At 37.2% G+C, this 23,051-nt stretch overlaps 1 protein-coding gene across 6 annotated transcripts in view; it reads right to left on the reverse strand.

The window, feature by feature from the left end:
• tanc1a (tetratricopeptide repeat, ankyrin repeat and coiled-coil containing 1a) overlaps positions 1-23,051 on the reverse strand; it is a 91,573-nt gene that overhangs the window by 53,088 nt on the left and 15,434 nt on the right. For 4 of the 6 annotated variants that reach the window (XM_065240189.2, XM_065240187.2, XM_065240188.2 and 1 more), the window contains exons 3-5: positions 20,602-20,820; positions 17,605-17,697; positions 2,590-2,711 (exon numbers count right to left, since the gene is read on the reverse strand). In XM_065240189.2, coding sequence (XP_065096261.1) covers positions 2,590-2,711; positions 17,605-17,697; positions 20,602-20,820 — 434 coding nt within the window. Of the gene's footprint in view, positions 1-2,589; positions 2,712-2,863; positions 3,048-17,604; positions 17,698-20,601; positions 20,821-23,051 lie in introns of those variants that run through there. The other 2 variants (XM_065240191.2, XM_065240190.2) reach the window with 2 other exon arrangements.

Here is a 23,051-nt window from a genome sequence, read left to right on the forward strand (position 1 = left end):
CCTTCTGCAACTTTTTAAACCGGGAAGTATTGCCCTATGGCAAGCGGCTGCATGTCCGTGTCTGTTTTAAAGATCGCTCTGAATGGGATCTCTATGAAAAGTCTGTCACAAAAATTGAATTATCTCTGCTTTTTGCTCAAAATGTGGTGTTTTTGGAGAAACCTACCCATTTTCAAACGCTGATTACAAAAGAACCACTGAAGGTAGGATGAAACGTTTTTTTTTTTTTTTTTTTGAAAGCAGAGGGTCTGTTCTTTCTTTCATTTCGTATATTGTATGTTTATATATTTAAAGAAGAACATTTTCCGGAAGGCGGTGAAAGAGTTAAGTTTCCTCCAGGTGTTAGAGAAATAAAATCAATCATTCAATAATAATTATACTAATTAAAATTGATAAAATTTATTTTATTGCTTTTGGAGACTGATTCACCTCAAATTTAATGAAAACAGTACAACAATGGGTTAAGCCATGCAGCGTTGGGTCCATATCGCTGCAAAAACAGTTAATTACATTAAATGAATTAATTAAATGAATTAAATGTTTTGTTCGTTATTTTCTTTTATGTCAGAAAATTTCAGGACCCTCTGTGTGACGAAGAACAAGTTCTGTTAGTTGTCACTGTGCACATACATAAAGTTAACTACAGTATAATCTTTTGACGTTTCTGTCAAATAATTTTAAATACCTTAACAAAATGCAACATAGTATTTACACTTTTAACACTTTCAATTTACCACTGTAGTTGAGGTCAAGAAAAATATTCATGATGCGGTTATAAACCTATTTGACAGAGTATTAACACTTAATGACATTTAAATGTCAGTTTAATGTTAGGTTAACCCATAAAGCTAGGTATTTTCTTAAGTTTGATCATTATTCTGCTATGTCATGTTTATGTTATGTTTATGACAAGTTATGATGTATTGGTTTATGTCAAGTTGCCTTAACAAAGACATTTTAAACAATGTCATCTTTGCATTAAAATGACATAATTGAAAAAATTACACTTAATGACAGATGTCATAAACGTGCATAAACCCTCCTTCATGTTCATGACACGTGTCATGTCATGATTATGAAGGTTATGTCATGGTTATGTCAGTCTTATGCACACCCCTTCAAGTAAAGTGTTACCATTTCTTCTCAACTGAACAAAGAAAGACATAAACATTTCAGATGACATGGGTGAGTAAATTATCTGAATTTTTTAATATGAAAGTAGAGTATTCCTTTAAATGCAGAGGTCACATTTGAAGTTTGGGTACCATACATTGGGCATTACGTCCCTTCACCATTTCACACCCTGCTTCATGTCTGACGGACGTGCTTATAAAGTATAAAACAATGTTCTTTATAAGGGCTGCTGTTCTTATACAGAGAACGTAAAATTAAAGATTCCACCTTGTACCTCTTCCTGCACTCTATATAGGTCAGGGAGAGTGATGATGGTGTGTGTGTGTGTGAGGATTCAGTGTACCGGAGCCCTGGTCCCAAGAGAACTGTTGCCTGCCAGCGATTCGCCAATGAAGGACTCTCATCTCTCTACACACTCATAAACACACGCGAACATACTTTACAATATGTCATCGAGACAAGCTTTTCAGGCAAATCTTCCTTTTAAGAGCTTTATGCACCTGCAAGTTTACGTTGGAAAAGTGTCTGTAACTGTTGCTCCACCCATTTAATTCCAGCAGCATTCGTCTTACTGAAGAGAAAGTGCATTACTCACCGGCAGCAACATCTCAGGGCTACTGCCCCACCTCAAGACCATTTCTTTTCTTTTTAAAGCAATGTGTGCATACACATGTGAGTTTTTTATCTAAAGGATGACATGCAAATCATTTTTAAATCATATGAAACAAGCCAAAAACAACTAGCGATACATTAAAAAATGCTGTGTAAGCCTCTTAACAGCGATTTAGATCCAAATGCTCTGAAAAGCTCTGTAATGTACTGTATGATGACGTGAACACACACACACACAGAAAAAAACTCATACTGTATGCATACCTCAGCCCAGATGCATAAAAATCTCACATTTAACAACATGTGGCTAAAGTGCCACAACATAAAACAAACAAAAACAAGCCTGGTTAAACAAAGATCAAAGTTACTAGTTTAGAAAATTTCCAAATATGAAACCAGCAGTATACACTCGAAAACACCACGTAGCAGGAATTTGCTGTGACTTCAAATATCAAACGCACTGAATCAAAGGGTCCTGCTCCATCTGAGACGGTCTTTCAAATATTTATTTATCTCAGAAAAACCTTTAAAGTGAAAGTCTAAACCCCCTAAGATCCACCTCCTCCAGCAGAGGAGTGTGAATCGGAGTGCAGAACAGAGCCAACAGGCAGTGTTATCGATGTATCTGATAAATAATCCCTTGTATCCGAAGCTGCTTGTGCTCGGAGCAACAACAAGACCAGGGCACAAAGACCATTAGTTTTATACTTGAACGAAATATCAGGAAGATTATATCATTATTTTCCGTTCTGTACATCTGTGATGTGATGCAGCAGACAGCTTGTATATGACAAAATTTATAATGTAAGTTTGGGTGTTTAGACCAATTAGCGTCCTGTTTACCTGTTTCTCATCCATGCTTTTTTGCGATGAGGTGGGGATGGCGTCTCCCAGCAGGAAGCCCAACCGGGTCATGAGCTCCTGGACAGCCGGGGAGGAGCCAGACTCAGCCGGCGAGAGGAGCTCTGCACACACACACACACAAACACTTAAAGGTTAGGGAAGGATTGACACACAGTATGTAAAAGCCCACAAGCAATATGACTACAGGTATACATACACAAAAAGGAATTATGTACATACACAAACCTCTTACATGACCACATTATCTACTTACAAGAAGGCACAGTCTCTGCACAATTCCTCAAATCAGACGAAATTCCATAAAAAAGCGAATCCGTCCCAACTCACCAAGATCCAAAAGGACTGGTGTGGCACTTCCTGCTCTCCACTCACTGTTTTCAGTCTCCTCTGCTCTCCTCCTTTCACAATCTCTGTCCCTCTCTCTCTCTCTTTCAGTCTCAATCCCTCCCTCTTCCCCTCCTCTATGTTGCCTGTATCTCCTCTCTCTCTCTCTCTCTCTCTCTCTCTCTCTCTCTCTCTCTCTCTCTCTCTCACAGCACACAGCTTCGTACTGCTTCTAAAAGCCTCAAATAGATGCAGTTACTACTAACCAAGTTTTCATCAGCAATTCAGTAGCTGTGAGTGTGTTGTGAGAGAGAGAAGACAGGGTGTGAATCTGAATGAGCAGAGATCTCGCTCACCGTGGCACTCTCATTCTCCGAGTACAACCGACTACACACACACACACACACACACACACACACACACACACACACACACACACACACACACACACACACACACACAGACTCATTCATTCTCAGCCTCTTGTGTCGTGTGCCTTATCACCTTCTCGCAATTCTCCACTGATCACATTAAAATAAAACTAAATCAGTTGGTGGCACATTTGATTTAACGGCTCACAGAGTTATGTTAGCAATAACACCGTAGCCCTACAGGTTTCATTTCTTGATGAATCAATCAAATCCCGCTGGATAAAATCAAGCCCCACCCAGCATCATTTCAGGCAGGATAATCAGTTTCACTTTGAAATATGTTACATTAACGCCAAATGCGGTTATCTTTTCTTTGAAAACCAGTAGCATTTTACAAAACGCATACATACATTTTGGTGGTTATAATACATAGCTATGCGGTTGCTAGGGCATTGTTGTTGGTTGCTAGGTGGATATTTTCTTTAAGTGAAAAAGCTTACACTACATGGAGCCACATTTTTAAAGATACAGGTAAATAAAAGGTTCTTCATAGCGATGCTTATAGAAGAACCATTCAGTTAAAGGTTCTTAGAAGAACCATTTCTTTCTTACCTTTTTACTGTATCTAAAGAACCTTTTTTCACTATAAAGGACAGGAACGGAAAGGTTATTTGAATGTTAAAGGTTATTTATGGGACCATTCTGCCCAAAATGGTTCTTTTATTGCATAGTGAAGCATGTCTGTTTTAAAGGTCCAGTGTGTAGATTTTTAGCGGAATCTAGTAGTGAGATTGCGAATTGCAACCAACAGCACAGTCCACAGCTCACCCCTCCCTTTCGAAATGGATAGAGAAGCTACGTTAGCCACTAAAAGAAAGGATGCAATCGCCTGAGACAACATATTAACAAAATTTACTCTATGAGCAGTTTGTCCATTTAAGGCTACTGTAGAAACATGGTGGTGTGAAATGGTGACATCCATGTAAAAGGATTTATGTAGATAAAAACAGCTCATTCTAGTACACTTTTAAAAAGGTATACCTTTGTACCCAAAGAGTGCATATTAGTACTTCAAACATACTGACAGTTCAAAGACAGATATTTGTACCTAAACGGTACAAATTATGACCTTTTTTAAAGGGTACTGCCCCAGAGACGGCTTTCTACCCTTATTTTTGACAGTGTAGGTACTCAAGATTAACATGAGATAAGCAGAAACAGCATGTGTTATGGGAGCTTTAAAGAGTGCATGAGCAGGTTTCGCGATCTTGTCTCTCAAGTAATTTTTTACCTTTTTTGTGTAATTTTTAACCCCTTTTTATCGGTCAATAAAATCATATGTCCAATCCAGTGTCGGCGCCAGAGAATACAGAATGAGCGGGCCTCCTGTTTTACTGTGGGGGCACCTGGTTCATCTTATTATTTTATTATTATTATTACTACAGGGCACTGTAAAATGCTTGGTACTGATTGGCCAGTCGCAACATTCAAAGGTATTTTATTCCTTGAACAACCACCTGAAACACAGCCTAACCCGGGTACTGCGAGCGAGTCACGTTAACAGAGACAGTTACGAATTAATACAGAATAAATATGCATAATTAATCACGTATATGAGATTGTATTTACAATGATTAAACCGAATGTTCGTCTTTTGACTTTTAACTTGTTTTAACGCGTCTGGAAACGTTTTCCCAGAAGGTTTGTATTTCTTTAAAATAAGCTAATAAAAGACATCAAATCAAAATGTTATGTCTATATATTTAATCATATAGCAACTAGCCATGAAATTAGCGGGATTGTTACAGCCAGCCAAGTTGTTAAATAAATCCCTCACTATAGTAAACCATAACTTATAAAGACGTTAAAGTGCAAGACTGGATAACTCACGCAAATCATAAAGACCAGTACATAACCAAATAACAGCAAAAGAAAACAATGTTACTGACATATCTAACACCGGAATGAACTATGCGTTTTACCTTCAGAAGAGCTGCAGGCGACGAGAGGACTTTTTAAAACTTTTTAAGACGGTCCTTTTATTTGTCGCGAAATTTCTTCGTCTTGCTCAAATGCCAAGACTTACAAGTATACATTATTTAGACAGAAAATGAGTTCTCACGCATGGCGATTGAGCCCCCGAACGTGACAGTGGCTGCGTGTAAACTGGCTGACTATGTTAGCATTGCATTGTGGGTTAGTATTTTAATTATTATTTTTTATTAATTATACTCCGAATTTTAATCAGTATTCATTGTATAACCAAATGTATTTGCATCACATTTTTTTAAATTATTAAGTTCATTGTTTTTTTGAGAAGTAAGGGGGCACAGTGACTCAAGTGGCCGGGCCATGCCCCCTAGGGCCCGCTCGTGGCGCCGACACTGGTCCAATCACTGTAAAAATGGTTACTATCATTTATGTCTGTTTAGGCAAGATAAAAACTTAAACCTAAGTATTGTATAACCAAGAGTAAAAAAGAATGTAGAGAGTGCATAAACATGCACATTCACAAACACAAAAACCTAAAGTACGTGGCATAGTATTTAAACAATTACGTAAATGAGAAACGTTGTGTCGGAAACAATGCACCATCTCTTAGGGGACTACAGAGCAACTGTTCATTACCATACTGCACACAGTCAGCAATACAGGTACATAACCTCCTGCTCTCTCTCTCTCTCTCTCTCTCTCTCTCTCTCTCTCTCTCTCTCTCTCTCTCTCTCTCTCTCTCTCTCTCTCTCTCTTTATCCCCTGTTAACCCGCTTGCTATCAGCCTCACTTTACACACATCGCTTTATAACATATCAATGCATGCATTATTTGCTTTTAACTAACTGCAGGTTTTGCAGACAATCCTCAGGCCGAATGTGTATTTAATACGTGGTTCATAAAACATTTATTTAAGTGCAATGAAATGCGGCACAGATGCGCTAAGCCCTCCGGTTCACTTTCGAAGGCACATAAAAACAGCATTTACTATAGACAAACCATTCCCAATTAAACAGTATTTGTTGGGATCACATGCAGAAAAAAATGAGTGCGGATTGTTACTGAACAGATTTGTGGTGGTCCAGTAGTCGGCAGTCTGCTTTCCTCTACACTGCTGTCTCCAGTTTATCTGTGTGTGCCAAAGGACACAGACCTCCCAATAAGTCCCCACATTTAACTCCCTTTGTGCTTAAAGTTTGTAGATGTACCCTGAACTATTTCCTCCCGGCTTGTTTTCACAGGGCACTCGAGCAGTAGTGGAATGGTGCTGCTTTATTTTGGCAGGCTTGAAGTCTAGTAGTCCAGTAACGCTTGAGTAGGTGTTTCACTTTGTGTCTGCCTGTGTGTTATCGTCAAAGTACTTCCCAGATTTACTCCTGATTGTCTGAGTGATCATCACGAACTCAAACTCTTCCCAAACTTTGATGTAATGCAAAGTACTGGAATACGGCTGAGAAGGGAAATTAGATTTTACAAGAGCATTACGTAAGCATTATTGCATCAGGTAGTTACTCATAAAAAGAAAAGTGCACTGTAGTGTTTACATTGAGGTCTATATCAGTGAGGGGAAAACTACAGAAGGGGTCATGGCAACCAGTCAACCTTTTATTGGTACAGAATCATGTATTGAGGTAAGTAATCCTTCGTTCGCCATTTCATCTCCATTTCCGCTCGTCTCTCAGATTGTGAATCAGCCTTGATCTCGTTCGCCCCCCAACGTTTTCATTTTCTAGACACTGAAATCTATTTGCATGTTTAAAAGACTGAGGAACACCTGCCCCCCATCTCTTATCATCAGACAGCCCCTTTCTACCATATACAGATAATAAAATAATATACACACGTGCATGTGAATGATGGAAGGAATTGTGGGAAGAGTTTGTGGATGTGGGAGAGAGAGAGAGACAGACAAAGCAGAGTGAGAGAGATAGATACATTCTGATCTCTTCTTATATATGTATGTATGGAGGAGTGCGATTTAGTGGGGGAGGTGGAGAAGAGGACGACAGACAGAGGGCGAGAGACGGAGTGAGAGACAGAAGAAAATAATGCGAATAAACTGTCAGATCCAAAGAGAGAGAGAAGGTCAGGAGCTCCACTGATAAATAAAATTGTTACAAGCCCCAGTAAAATGGATCGTTTCCCTTCCGAGTGTTGATTGGTCAATACAGCTGTGCTAAAATACATGATTTAGTAACAGCGAGGCCAGTGTATTATAGTATACAGTAAGTCAGATGTGGGTGTTGTAACGGGGCAGAGGAAATGGTAGCTGAGTACATAAGGTCCTTTCATGTGAGGGCCCCTTAAAGATCTTGAACTTATGCTTATTATTTTTACAATAATACTGCGTTTATGTGCTGCTTCATTAATGTGAGCGTTGATCCCTAAATATGATTTGGAGTACTGAATTATGGATGCAAACATCAATTTGTGTTATAATAAGAATCATAAATAACTTTTTTAATGTTGATGGTTTAAATATTACATTGGTAATTTGTCAGCAATTACTCTGTGAAATGATTATAACTGACAACTAAGGAAAATCCCAAATTCACTATCTCAGAGACTTAGAATATTATGAAAAGGTTAAATTTTAAAGACACCTGGTGCCACACTCTAATCAGCTAATTAACTCAAAACACCTTCAATGGCCTTTAAATGGTCTCTCAGTCTAGTTCTGTCAATCATGGGGAAGACTGCTGACTTGACAACTGACACCTTGCACAAGGAGGGCAAGACACAAAAGGTAATTGTAAAAGAGGCTGGCTTCTTTTCTGTTTCCAAGCACATTAATAGAGAGGCGAAGGGAAGGAAAAGATGTGGTAGAAAAAAGTGTACAAGCAATCGGAATAACCGCACCCTGGAGAAGATTGTGAAACAAAACCCATTAAAAAATGTGGGGGGAGAGCCACAAAGAGTGGACTGCAGCTGGAGTCAGTGCATCAAGAACCACTACACACAGACTTATGCAAGACCTGGGTTTCAGCTGACGCATTCCTTGTGCATAGCCACTCTTGAACAACAGACAGCATCAGAAGCATCTCGCTTCTGGACTGCTGCTAAGTGGTCCAAAGTTATGTTCTCTGATGAAAGTACATTTTGCATTTCCATTGGAAATCAGGGTCCCAGAGTCTAGAGGAAGAGAGGAGAGGCACACAATCCACATTGCTTGAGGTCCAGTGTAAAGTTTCCACAGTCAGTAATGGTTTGGGGTGCCATGTCATCTGCTGTTGTTGGTCCACTGTGTTGTCTGAGGTCCAAGGTCAACGCAGCCGTATACCAGGAAGTTTTAGAGCACTTCATGCTTCCTGCTGCTGACCCACTTTATGGAGGTGGAGATTCCATTTTCCAACAGGACTTGGCACCTGCACACAGTGCCAAAGCTACCAGTACCTGGTTCAGGACCATGGTATCCCTGTTCTTAATTGGCCAGCAAACTTGCCCGACCTTGGGGTATTGTGAAGAGGAAAATGCGATATGCCAGACCCAACAATGCAGAAGAGCTGAAGGCCACTATCAGAGCAACCTGGGCCCTTGTAACACCTGAGCAATCCCACAGACTGATTGACTCCATGCCACGCTGCATTGCTCCAGTAATTCAGGCAAAATGAGCCTCAACTAAGTATTGAGTGCTGTACATGCTCATACTTTTTAAGTATATACTTTTCAGTTGGCCAAGATTTCTAAAAATAATTTTTTGTACTGATCTTAAGTAATATTCTAATTTTATAAACATTTGAAATATATCAGTCTGTGCTTAAGGAATTAATATAATATACAAGTTTCACTTTTTGAATATAACTAGTGAAATAAATACACTTTTTGATGATATTCCAAAAGCTCCAGCACCTGTAGTTGTATCTTGACCAAATTTTGTCCTATCCTAACAAACCATGCATCAAATGATGTATAAATCAGATCATGTATAAATCTCAATTTCTAAAAAATGTGTAACTGGTTTTGTGGTCCAGGGTCATCATTTGTTCTGTTTTCACCATGTTTGTAGCAGCAAGTGCTTAGTCATAGTTGCTGTTATCAGTCAATATTAGATGGTGATATGCCATGTGAATTTATCATCCTTTCAGATCAGTAAAAAAATAGCTGTACTTTCTCATCTCTGACGATTGTGGTTATTAATAAACTGTCATCAAACTTTGATAATAGGTTTTTGTAAAGCCCACACATGGGTAATAACAGAGTATTTTTTGATGCTGTTACTCTGCTGTTATCAATTGTCACCCTTCAAAAAAAGTTTATATTAACAATATCCTGCAACACTGACAGTGACTGCAACTATTAAAACACTATTTTAAATTTTACATTATTTTAAAAGGTACAATCCAGAACCTTGGACTTCGGTAACTGAGGTTGAAGTATAATAAAATTGTAAACTAATTGCAGCTGAACACTGTTTTAATATTTTAAAATAAGTATGTAAAATAAATAAGTTTAAAATAAGTTTATTATTCTTTGAAAAATAAACTTATAAATTTGATTTATAAATTTACACTTATTTCTATGAGCACCTATTTCATTGCTAAAAAACAATGTTATTTTGTGTATTTGGTATAATTCAATTTGTTTGCGTGGTTTATGGTTAAAAACACATTATTTTCCACATACCGTAAATTTTTGTAGCTCCAGATATCGCTCTCTTCCTAAATGCACGGATTTGAAAGCTCTGTGTCCCTAATTGGCCAGCTAATCTCTACGTTGTGATTGGCCTGAATATCTCTGACGTCAGCCGGAAATGTGATGCTCCTTACCATGTTTGAAAGATTTGGTTGCTAACAGGAGTTAACTTACAGGCTGTGAGTCCAAAGCGTGAGGATTTATGATAATGTCGGTCTTGCCTGCATCACCAATCCCAGGAAGTAAACTGTTACCTACAAACTGTGTGTTTGTTGTAGTCTAAGAAAATTTACAATTTAAGAGATTAACATTGGAGACGTTATCATTTACTTTGGGGTATGTACCTTCTGCATATTGTTAACGTACTAATACACACTTACACACCATATGAAATGTACTATCAGTCGAATTGACCAAACTTTTGTATTTTTACAGTGTAGCAACTCTGATTGTAAAGTCATTAATAAAGGCTTAACAACTCAGGCAATCAGAAATGCAGTCAACACATTTAACCTTTAATAGTGGTAAATAATAAATGAAATGAGAATAAATGAAATTTACTGCAGCATAGGAAAGTAGGTACCAGAATGTGGTGTGTAGACCAAACTGTGTTGTAAGTAATTACGTACATAAGTAAGCATGCATAACCTTTCAACTAATAATTGTTTTAGCCAATGTACTCTTGTCATTAAAAGCAGGGCCCATTAAACTTTATTACATTTTCTTTGGCCAAGCCGTTATACAACTGGCGTAACTCGGCAGAGTCTGGTGATTTTTTAGGTTAAACGAGTGAAAGTTTTTCCTGCAAAATGACATCTAAATTATAGCCCTGTCGATCCAAGGTTTATTTTTGCGACTAATGGCTGAAACACATGTAACGGGTGAAAGCGTGGACCCGGGAAGGCAACACGCAACAGTGTGGCGTAACCGACGGGATGCAGTATTATCGGCCTGTGATGAGAGCTCTGTGCTGCGTAAATCATTAGTGCTCATCAGAACTGAATCACTGAAATTATGCTTTGAAGAGATGAGTGGAAAACACTGGTCATGGTGGCTCACAGTGAACAGACACAATGTTGCCATAGAGATTTGTCAGCTCCATCAAAATGAAAAGCAGCAACTCAAATACTCCCAAATGTCTGAGATCAACATTAGTATTCACTCTAGGCTGTGTGTTTTAAGATGTTATTGGAGTGTGGGGATATGTCTACGATCACGAATACTGAACAAAATGTGGCATTGCTTGGTCTCTTGAAATTATTTAGTAAAGTGTGTTTCTCCATAGACAATGGAACAGGGGCGATAATGGGGTGATGGGGACGAGACCGCCTATGCAGAGTCCGAGTCAAGACCGAGTCTTTGAAGGGTCGAGACAGAGTCCATTGGTTTTCAAATACAGTCGAGTCCAAGTCAAGACCAAGTCTTTGAGGGAGCAAGTCTGAGTCGAGACAAAGTCCTTTAGAAGTCGAGACTGAGTCGAGAACAAGACCAGTTAATATCAACAGTTAGGCCTACAGACTAAGCTAGATTGGGAATTGTTTAGAGGAACAGGCCTAACATCTTCATATGGACTATGCCTTTACTATCATTAAAAATATCCCTACCACATGCATCATCTTCTGCCTATTTTTCTAGAGATAAATAAACAAATCTGATAGCAGTATCTTTGCATTGCACCATGGGATGTCATTTTCAAATAATGCCCGTCAACACTTTTTATTATTATTATTATAACACAATTTTATTATTATTGTTATGTGTTGTGTGGTTTTTTATATGCACATGAAAAATGCGTTGGTCTCGAGGACTCGGTCTGAAATTACGAGTCCTTCTCCTCCCACTGTGGTCCGAGACCAAGTCAAGACAGAGTCTTTGAAGTCAGAGATGAGTCCGACAAAGCAGAAATTGGTCACTAGTGAAGTACTCTTTAAAAAGGGCCTATGTATAATTAGGTACCGATATTTAAACATTTGGATCAACAACATATCTTTGAAGTACTAAAAAGCTTTCTTAATGTACCAGCATGTACCTCTGAGGTATAATATAAACTATTTAGGTGCAAAGCTGTACTTTATAAAAGGGAAGAGCCCAAGTGACAACTGGGGTAAATATTTTGACAATTTTTTTTTGACAATGGGAGAAATAGTAAAAAAAAAACTAATACTATGACATGGAGTTGGTAAGCATGTATAAAAGGGCCAAGTGTTGGTGATGTAGACCAACACTCTCAGAAATAAAGGTACAAAACTGTACCATTTCTGTCACTGGGGCTGTACCCTTTCAAAAAAAAAAGTACAGCTTTGGTCTCAAGCAGGGCCGCATTAACACTGTAAGGGGCCCCTGGGCTTTACCCTTTTGTGGGGCCCTTCATCCACCAGAATTACAGCCTACATTCACACAATCTTTATAATAACCCTGCTGAAAAAAACAGCATCAAACCAGCATGAGAATTATGCTGGTCTATGCTGGTTTAGCTGGTGGTCACCAGCATACCAGCACCAAAACACAACATATGCCGGTCTTGCTGGTATGACCAGCATGGGATGCTGGTGCTAATGCTGGTATAGCTGGTGCTTACGCTGGTTTGGTCCTTGTTTAGCTGGTGCTAATGCTGGTGCTTATGCTGGTTTAGCTGGTGTTCACTAGCAAACCAGCACCAAAACACAACATATGCTCGTCTTGCTGGTATGCTGTTTTTTTAGCAGGGCACTAAGTGCAAGTTGTCAGGCTTTTATTTTGCTGGAATAAATGCAATAACAAAATATTAAAACCATATCAGAATGCTCACAATATACACAAATATCACTGCATAACATATGCACATAGTCCTAGCTAGAGGTGACCCGAATAGTCTAAGATTCGATGCTTTGACAGGAGAAGCCTGATTCGACTACTGCACAGTCGAATCGTCGCAGATGTGTTATAAAATGAGGATCATTTAATTTTGGCTGTATAAGAGTGCACATTATCTGATTTTACATATAACAGCTTTCTCCCAATATAAAAAAATATACAGCCTATGATAATACACTGTAAAAAAAATCCGTAGAAATTGCAGCTGGGTTGCCGGTAATTTACCGTAGATTTAAATTTATGTTATTTACTGGTAACATTTTGTTCAAAGTTAAATGAACATTTAACATTTACAAGTCTTTGTCTTTACAAACTAAAAAAAACAGCATCAAGCAAAACATTCTGGAAAACAAAATCTGAAGCAAAAAACAGAAAAAGGTTGATGATGATTTCTGGTTCCCAGAATGCTTTTCATGAGGCTGTTATTGTATAGTTTTATTCTGTAAAGATAAAGACTTGTTAATATTTAAAATTTATTTACCTTTGAAAAAACTCTTGCCAGTAAATAACATAAATTTAAATCTACGGTAAATTACTGGCAACCCAGCTGCAACAGCACTGTAATTTCTACGGATTTTTTTTTACAGTGTACTAAGTAAATAATATGTGAAAAAGTAGCTTTCAATAAATATTTTTAAAGTCTGTTAATAGCCTAATCCCGTGACAGGGCTACACGTCCATATCCAGAAACCATTGCAAAGTCTCTTTGTTTCTGCAATTTAAAAGACAAAACAGGCAATTCTATACTTTCGGTTTTTTAAAATTTATTTTAATATTTCTTTGTTTTTATTTAATTTATAGATTATTTAGTGTTATCTGATTAAACTATTTGTGGCTTGTGTTTTATTCCCCTGCGCATTTAGGCATTTTGCACCCATGTTCTGATTCTGACTTCATTTTGTTTTTATTTTTTATTTTTTATTAATTATAAAGGTAAATTCTGATCTAATTTAAGTTCTGTAAGTTTTGGATTGCTTTCCGTTGTGTCGATGTTACGCTGCTGCATGCTGTCACATTAAATTAAGCCGAACGCGCTAGGTGTTCTGCGTGATCATATTTAGGCGTTCATCAAACTAAACATCAAAAAACAGATTTTTTCGACAAGAATAAGTTTTAAAATGTATTTAAAAAGGTTGCTTAACTTGTCAAAAGTTGAGGTACAAAACAGGTAAGCCGTTTTTTTTTTTCGGTGATGACACCGAATATCTCTACCGAATCTGACACAATTGTCTCTCTTGTGATTTAATAATATGGTCGGTGTTAACTTTCAAATGATAGAAAAGAGATTCCTGAAACAAATGTTATAAGAAACATCAGATGTTTCAAGTGAATACAGAGATGATCAAAGTGAAAGTAAGCAATCAGATATTTCTGTGCAAAATAATAAAGCATATATAGTGTCTATGAAATGATTAATTTCAGTGTTTTCTTGTTATAAATGAACCGTTTAAGGAATTGTATATAAAGCTTGTTTTTTATAATTTACAGTAACAAATTATATGTAATTTCTCGTCTTTTATTTCCTTGCCACGCTAAATCTCAAAATGAAATAAGATCGCTGAACTTAGCCGTGGCTTCCGAGGCAGAATCTAATTTGTTATTTATTAGATTTAGTTATCAAAAATGTTTTGTGTAATATCTTTGTGTGCTGTTCTGTACATCTTGGCTTTAAAATGTAACGAGGAATTATTTAATGAATGTTTACACGTTGTCTTTCATATTAAGATAAAAACGCGTCCTCATTTTCGTCTTTGTTCATCAGAAATGCAATAATGGATATTTCAGACAGAAATTTTAAAAAGCTTACTAATGATTGCAGGGTAGCCTACAGTAAGTGAGAGATTTTCTTGCGCAGGAACTGCATTCACGCACGGACATTCAAAGCAAAGCGATTAAGCATCATTTTAAAGGGAGTATCATCTTTTTATAAAATGCGGTTGTTATTTTTTTCCGGCATCTCGGGGCCCTTTCCAGCCCGAGGCCCTGGGCTTAAGCCCAGGTAAGCCCATGCATTAATGCGGCCCTGGTCTCAAGTATTTTATTTTAGTACCTCAGAAGTACATTCTGGGACCAAAGACAGCTTATTAGTACCTCAAAATACATATAAGTATCTCAAAGGTAAGGTACATATTGGTACTAAATGTTTATATATCTGTACCTAATGGTCTATACAATTACCTTTTTAAAGGGTGCTGCCCCACTGACAGCTAGGGTACATATTTTGACTTTTTTCTAACAATGTAGGTCCTTAAGGTAAGGTAATCTACCCAAAATTGTATTCTGTTTTGTATTTCTGTAAAGGTATCAAACGGAAACTTAGGGTACAGCCCCAGTGACAGAAAAGGTACAGTTTTGTACCTTTATTTCTGACAGTGAAGGGTACAATTCTTCGTACTTGCATTTTTTTGTCTAGTAATCAACTCTATTATTTTCAAAGTAACTCTATATTTACAGAGAAAAAATGGAGATCAAGAGAAAATGTCCAGCATTTGTGAGAATCCAATCCACCAGGTATAATTATATCACAGGTTGGAATGATCAGATTGTAGAAAGCACTTTGGTCTATCAGAAGGGTATGTGCCGGCAATGGTAATGACATCACAAAGGTTTTTATATTTTTGCTGCTTTCAGGCAATAGTAATTAAGAACACAGGAAAAAAATAATTGACACATACAAAAGAAGAGCATCTTCATCGGTTTTCTACGCCAAAGAGTGGCTATGTTTACATGCATGAAAATTTGTCAATCCGACTGAATTTAATCCGATTGCAGGTTATGACAGTACAGTTTATAAACATTTCAATCTGATTAAACTGTTTAGATGTACATTCTACATAATCTGAACCAAATGACTGCACAAGTGCACAGCCAGGGTTGCCATATTTACGCATCAAAACCAGCCCAGTGGACATTCAAAATTAGCCCAAAAGTATCCCAAAGACTATTCACAACCCAAATACCAATAACTAATAAACGAAACCATTTCACCTTTAACCTGCAGAAATAATCAACAGGCTGAAACATTTTAAAAGTAGCACAAATCGGAAGTCCGCAAAAAAGTAGAGGAGTTGGCAACGCAGAGCATCGCTCGTCGAGTTCACGCTTTATCTCTTGATCAATGTACAAAGTCAAAGCTGTGTTGGAGAAACTTGTTCTTACAGTAAGAAGTTTTCAGATCGAAATCATGTTATACGTAAATAAGAGGTAAACATATATACGTAGTAAATTTAAGCACAATTCTTCTGCGCATGTGCACAAGGTATTTTTGCATTCAACTATGCACGTGTTTACATGGATACTTTTTCCTGATGATCGGATCACAGATCGAACTACAACAGCCCTTTCAATACAACCAGAATTTGCATCTGATTGACCTCTCAGTCATAATGATTAAGATGTTTAAATTACGGCTTTTCATTCCGATTGAGCCATCAATACGATTATAAACGGATTTTTACATGTAAACATTGTGTGTGCAAGGCATGGCTTCTGATACCCAAAATACTTTATCTCCCATGATTACTTTCTCTTTGCCCTGAAAATAGTCTGAGAGTTTATTTTGAGCCCACTTGTAGTCCAAACAGGTGTGAAAGGTGAGAAGCCAAAACAAACATTTATAGAACACCTGTCAGGACAATAAATATACAGCTGAAAGTCAATGTCACCTGGACCATCACTGATACGGTGATCATTCATTTGCATGTACAACAGGTTCAGCTGGTGTTGGCCACTGCATCTGGTGAGCTCTCACCATTTGCGCCAGAGATCATGGCATGGGGTGGTGTGACCGGTTCATCATTTATTAATAATTTGTAGACACTCCAAATTTTTTTTTTAGATATAACATTTGTAAAATGCCAAAGCATGCATGGTTGCTTAAAATAGAACAGGAATGTCGAGACAACACAGGAGACCCCAACTTCTAGGTCAAAACATTAAGAAAATGTGTGACATAAGTTTGATCATCAAGGTTTTTTTATAAATATAAAGTACATGCTGCCATTCTGACATTTAAAATTTATGCAAATGTAGCTTTTCATAATAAACCCAACAGGGTGTTGAGGAGCCCAATAAAAAGCACATTCTACCTTCCACAAAAGCAAGTAATTAGAAACAAAATATTGATTTGAAATTTAATATAAAGTTAATAAGCCACAATAGATTGTGCGACCAATCAGAAAGAAGTATTCTATTCAGCAGCACATAAACATTTTTTAATAAATTTGGAAATAATGCAAAATTTAAGCATTTACTTCAAATGTTTGTCCATTCCCCCAAATATTACCCATGGATGCATTAACTAAAGCACCATGTCCTTTTCACACAGACATTACGGAAAATAGACGGAAAATGCATACGGCAACAGATTTTTTGACATCTGAAGTTTTGAATTTTTCATTGTGTGCACCTGTTCCCTGTAATCATCCAGACATTCACACATACACACTCAGAGTTAGGGTAGACATAACAATTCAGAGCCATCCAAACTGGTTACAAAGCATCACTTTACCGAAAATGACAGATAGAGCCATTTGAACAGTGCAACACGACCAAAACAGCATAGCATTATACTGAGTGAAAGAAAGCAAGCCAGAGAAAATTGGCCAATTTTCCTCTTTTCTCCTAAAGGCTGAAGATACGTTAGGGGTAAAGTAAGGACAAAGACATGGGCTGGATGTACTGTACTGTACTCAATCAGCTGCAAATTCACATAACTCATTTAACATAACTAAACGCACATATTAATACTTTTTGTAAGTTAACACAGATCACAGGACTGCATACAGTTCATACATTAACAAACATAATAAGAAGTCCTCACCAGTATTGTTCCTCTTTCTGTTCTTCAGAGCACAAGTGACAGGATCTCCAGGAACACGAGGACTGTCCACATGTTTAGGTGTCTTTATTGAACCTGATGACAGAGAAAATGAGAGAAAGATCTAAGCAGAGGGCGAGACGAACCGGAGAGTGAGAGAAAGGGAGAGAGATGCGCATACACAAAGAGAGGCAGTAAAGTCTTTCCAGATGGGATTCTGAGGTTGGCGATCTCAATCTCTGGGCAGAGGCGCGTGTGGATCTGTTTGTGCATGTGTGATTGGTGCAATCGGCTGTCCTGTACTCCCGGAGAAATTCCAGTCTAAATGAGGAGTCTGTGGTTCTGTTTCTGTAATGATTTTAATCTCCCCGAGTCAAAGTCAACAAAGCTTTCCTGGCATTGCCTGTCATGTTTATAATATTACTTAAGCGTATAAAAGTGCTTACAGCACAGAACTACCAACATTTTAGAAAAAGAAAATAGAAAATGTAAGATACACAAAATAATAAATGAAGGAAATCAGGCAAATAAAACAATGATATTCTACCGTCTGAGCATTTATTTAGCACCCCGTCAGCTGAACCGGCTCATTCACAGCTAAGATGTCTCTGTGCAAGAGTGTATATTCCATTTAACTTTACAACGACGATTGGCACAAACCTTTAAACATCTGTAAAAACCAGACAGAAACCATAAACACAAATCAGACACAGGTGTCTCCAACACTGAAAGAAGCAAACAATGGTGATCCATCAGGTAATTCATCAGATTGTTTATAGACTGATTAATGAAAAGAAGGAAGTTAAGGATCTTGCTAACAAATAGGCAAGTGCAAAACTTTTGTGAGCTTTGTTTAACCATAAAATGAGTGGTATGTGTATACTTAATGTCAAATACTTTATTCCAGAGGTCTTCCGCCTTTTAAGGCTATAGGACCTCTAATGGATAGTACCGGTATTAAATTACTTTTACTGTAACACATACTTTGTTAAGGCTTGTTACAGAGATATAAAAAGAATAATTTTTGGCATACTACGTAACATTTTTTATTTAACTTACAATTTTTTTTCTTGGGAATGTTTACTATTTTTATTCTTGGGATTGTTAGGATCTTCATTGTAAGTATTTTTTAAGCCTATGAATGCATTTTTGGTTTATGCCTAATTAAATTTCTTGCACAAAATTATTTTGCATTCAAACAATATTTGGTGGACCCGCGGTAAAACCCCCACAGACCCCCAAGGGTCCCCACCCCACCCCACTGAAGACTTATGCTTTATCGAATGAACTTGACCTTTTTTCTAATAATTTATATAACTGCACCAATTGAATACTTGGGGAAGTCATTACTTACACAAATAAGAACATATTTCCCAAATTTAAAAAGAAAACAGAGCATTTAGTCAGTTTTTGTGACATTTCTGTTTAGAGCCTCTCTTATTTTCTGGCATATAGAAACGTGCTTTAGATTAAAAGTAATTTAGTCTAAGTATATCTAATTAAGACAGCTAACATTTTGCTGTGAATGTGATGCATAAAACAAAAATATTTTAAAAAGTGGCACCCATCAAAAATTGTGACACTGCATGGAGTTGGGTTTGGTTATGTCAGAAAAACAAGCAAATCATTTCAGAGATTATAGCAAATACAATTTAATGAAAGATTGCCAAGAATAAAGGTTTTCCATTGCATTACTGTGCATTTATGATTCATACACTAAAATATCAGGAACATGCATTAAGGTAATACGGCTCAATTTGATTACATGTTAAATCTAAAAAGTAGTGCATACTGCCACCTGCAGGAAAAGGGAAGTAATTGCAAGAATGTGCATACACCCATTAAAAAATTACATGAAAAAACAGAAAACTGTTTGAATTTTTGTGATAATAGCCTTTATAAACAATGGGAACTTTGATGGAAGGTAATAAAACAAGACGTTTCTCATGTTACAAAGTCCTCTAAATGTTGCAATTAATAAAAACAAATTGGAAATCAATATTGCTAAATGATAAACATGTAGCATTTGTATTTATTATGAAAACCTTTTTTTTTTAAATAATCTGCTCTCTATAGCAGGTTCTGGTAAAGCACAGTTATAATTCAACAGCACACAGGCCTACCGTGGATCTGATCACACAATCTGAAGTGCAAGACTGTGGGAGGAACAATGGATAAACCCGTCCAGAATACTAAGCGTGTGCTTTGGCCAAACAGAGTGAATGTGTTTCTTTTCTTATGTGATTGGCAGATATCGTCTCAGTGTGAACCACTGCGCCAAGCTAACAATACTGCAGTGTATTTATAGGACAAAGCAAAAAAATAAATTTCTCATTCCATTTTGCTTCAATACCCACATTAAACATCAAACAGTACCAAATCGATCTCAGAAAAGTTAACCAAAATGTTCTTTAAAACCCTTTAAATGAATTAATATTAAAAATATCTTAGCAGCTTATGATGATATAATCAAAAAACACTTTGGATAGTAAAATTCTACAATTTCTTTTTAATGGGGATAAGGGCATGTCGTACAACCAGTTTATGTTGGCATTTGCCTAATTTTGCTCGTTTCAACTTACAAATGAGTTTAGTAATGCAGCCAAAAGAAGTGATAGCCAGTGTTTTGATCAATCCATCCTTTTAAAAAGTTCCTGTCCAAACAATGGAGGATTATCAGACTATTTAACAAGTTTCCTGTATGGGCCACCCTGCCATGATTCAACCAGACCTAAGTACTATTATTGGGTGCCACGGACGGACTACAGGTTGAGAACAACCGGCATAGACTCTGAGCTACAGGTAGTCCTCCTCACTGATAAGTGGCACACATTGTGCATCCTCAGAATATCTCACAGAGGGCTAGCTCACTGTATTGTAAACTTGTATGATAAATTAATAAACAGTATAGTACAAAATTTACTATTTGAACTATAAATTATTAACCACAACGTGTTATTAAAAAGAAGACTGTTAAAGCACATAAAGTGACTCTCATACCTGGGGACTTGTGTCGTACAGGCGAAACATAGGGCTGGCGAGGAGGGAGCAGTGGGGACGAGGGGAGAGATACAGACACTCCTCTGGTCAAACTCGGCCTCAGCACCTGCTCTGCAGGGTACGGCTGCACCGGGAGGAGACCACTGCTGTGATTCTGAAGGACCACAATCCTCTCCTCCTTAAAACTGTGATGGTAACTTGGACTAAGAGATTGACTTCCTAGACAGAAAAAAGAGAGAGACAAAGGTTGGAGTTTGCATTTCAGGAGTAACATATTGGTACAAAATTTATACATATCTATACCTAAATGGTACATATTAGGACCTTTTAAAAGTTACTGCCCAAGTGATAGCTTGGGACCATTTTTTAAACCATTTTATCAAGTTCCTCTTGATAAAACATCTGCCAAATGCTTAAAAGTTAATTTAAACATAAATTATAAGATTACCTTTGTAATAAAAATATGAATATTAAATTCCATAGAAAATATATTTATTCTAATAATAATAAGTCTAATAATAATAATTATATCTGAAACAAGAAAAAAAGGTACTACTACTACTACTACTACTACTACTACAATACTACTATATACTGTAAACAAAAATTTTATGTCTTTTGATGCTTTTTCAAGTAATTTTATACTGTATGGATATTTGAATGATTAATAGGCTTAACTTGATGACAGTTCTCCTATCTTGTTTAAATATGCAGTGTCAAATACATTTCATACATTTATAATTTAACTGCTTATTTAAGAAGAAGCATCCAACATCCAGTGTTTTATAATGAGTCACTTAATCAACCACAAATACTGAACATTTAGGACCTTTTGATCCCATTTAACTCGAAATCTTTTAAATGAGATTCATATACTGTATGAGCAGTGAACCATTAAAAAATATATATAACAACTAATGCCTATTAGTATCCAAGCTTTTAAACCACTACATAAACTATTAACTTTGTTATTAACCTCCTATCTGTGACCCTGGACCACAAAACCAGTCATAAGCAGCACAGTTATATTTGAAGTGATAGACAAAACTACATTGTATGGGTCAAAATTATCGATTTTCTATGCCAAAAATCATTAGGATATTAAGTATAGATCACGTTCCATGACTTTCTCAATTTTTAGATTTTTTGCACCTTCAGATTCCAGATTTTAAAAAGGACATCTCATCGTAATATTTTAATAAAACAACAAACCATACTTCAAATGGAAAGCCTAACTTATTATTAAGCTTATTTAATTTTGTGTTCCAGGGTCACATAGGCCAAAGAAAACGAGAATAATTTCAGCCGCTTTTACATTAGGAAGCAAACGTACAGGGATTGAAGTTCCCCTCATTGTAAGAGGGTTTACCGTTTATCCTTAAAACCCAATTTGTCTCATGACCTTGGCACTCCTAGCGCAATCCTCTACCAACTGAGCTACAGGAAAGCCGCAGAACGAAAAAAAATTTAATAAAAACATGGCGATATAGATAAGCATGTGTGTCCTCCTTACATAAAGGTACAAACACATTCTGAAAACTTTTTTTTTCTTTCCACACCTGGTAGCCAAACAAATCAACTAGTTGAGACCATTGCTGCGTCCGAAACCACCTACTACATACTATATAGTACGCGAAAAGCAGTAGGCGAGGCGAGTAGTATGTCCGAATACATAGTATTCGAAAAACAGTATGCGAAAAGTACCCGGATGACCTACTACTTCCGGTTAGATTTTGCAGTGTGCATACGATGGACGCTTCACTATCCCATGATGCCCCGGACGAGGAGTTATCCAACGAAGAAGAAGAGGCACGCGGCTGTTTTCGCGCTGAAATGACATGACGTGATGACGACGTATGTCACGTGATGTAGCAACATGGCGGAATGTAGTACGTCCGAATCTCATTCATACTACCCGGATTCATACTATACAGTACCTACTGTTTTAACGCCAAGTAAGTAGGTACTTCATCTAATTCAGTATCTACTATACAGTATGCGGTTTCGGACGCAGCCCATGACTTTTTAACCTTTGATAATTTTATTATCCAATCAATTTAAATAAAGAAACCACAATTAACCCCATGACATAATGATTCAGGTCAAATAAGTACTTAAAATGTTATTTGATATGAGAATAAGCTTTAATTTTTGCATTGAGACTACGAGACATTGGCCGCCACGGGGTGGAAAATTTGCCGGCATGGCTTTCTCTTTCCCTTTATTGCAGATCCGTGGTCGGCCGCCTCTTAATGCGGCCCAGCAAATCAAGTCAAGCTAATGACAGTTTACTGCAGAAAGCTCTGAAATAATTACAGCCCTGCTTTCATAACACTGAGGCCTGACCAAAATACCAACTAGAGACTCCATTCATCAGACATCAAATATTTATCAGAATATAAATTCAGTTCAAATGAGGGTTTGGAGCTGAACTGAGGCCTTGCTGAAGC

This window comes from Paramisgurnus dabryanus, chromosome 7 (assembly GCF_030506205.2).
Source record: "Paramisgurnus dabryanus chromosome 7, PD_genome_1.1, whole genome shotgun sequence".
Taxonomy (NCBI): domain Eukaryota; kingdom Metazoa; phylum Chordata; class Actinopteri; order Cypriniformes; family Cobitidae; genus Paramisgurnus; species Paramisgurnus dabryanus.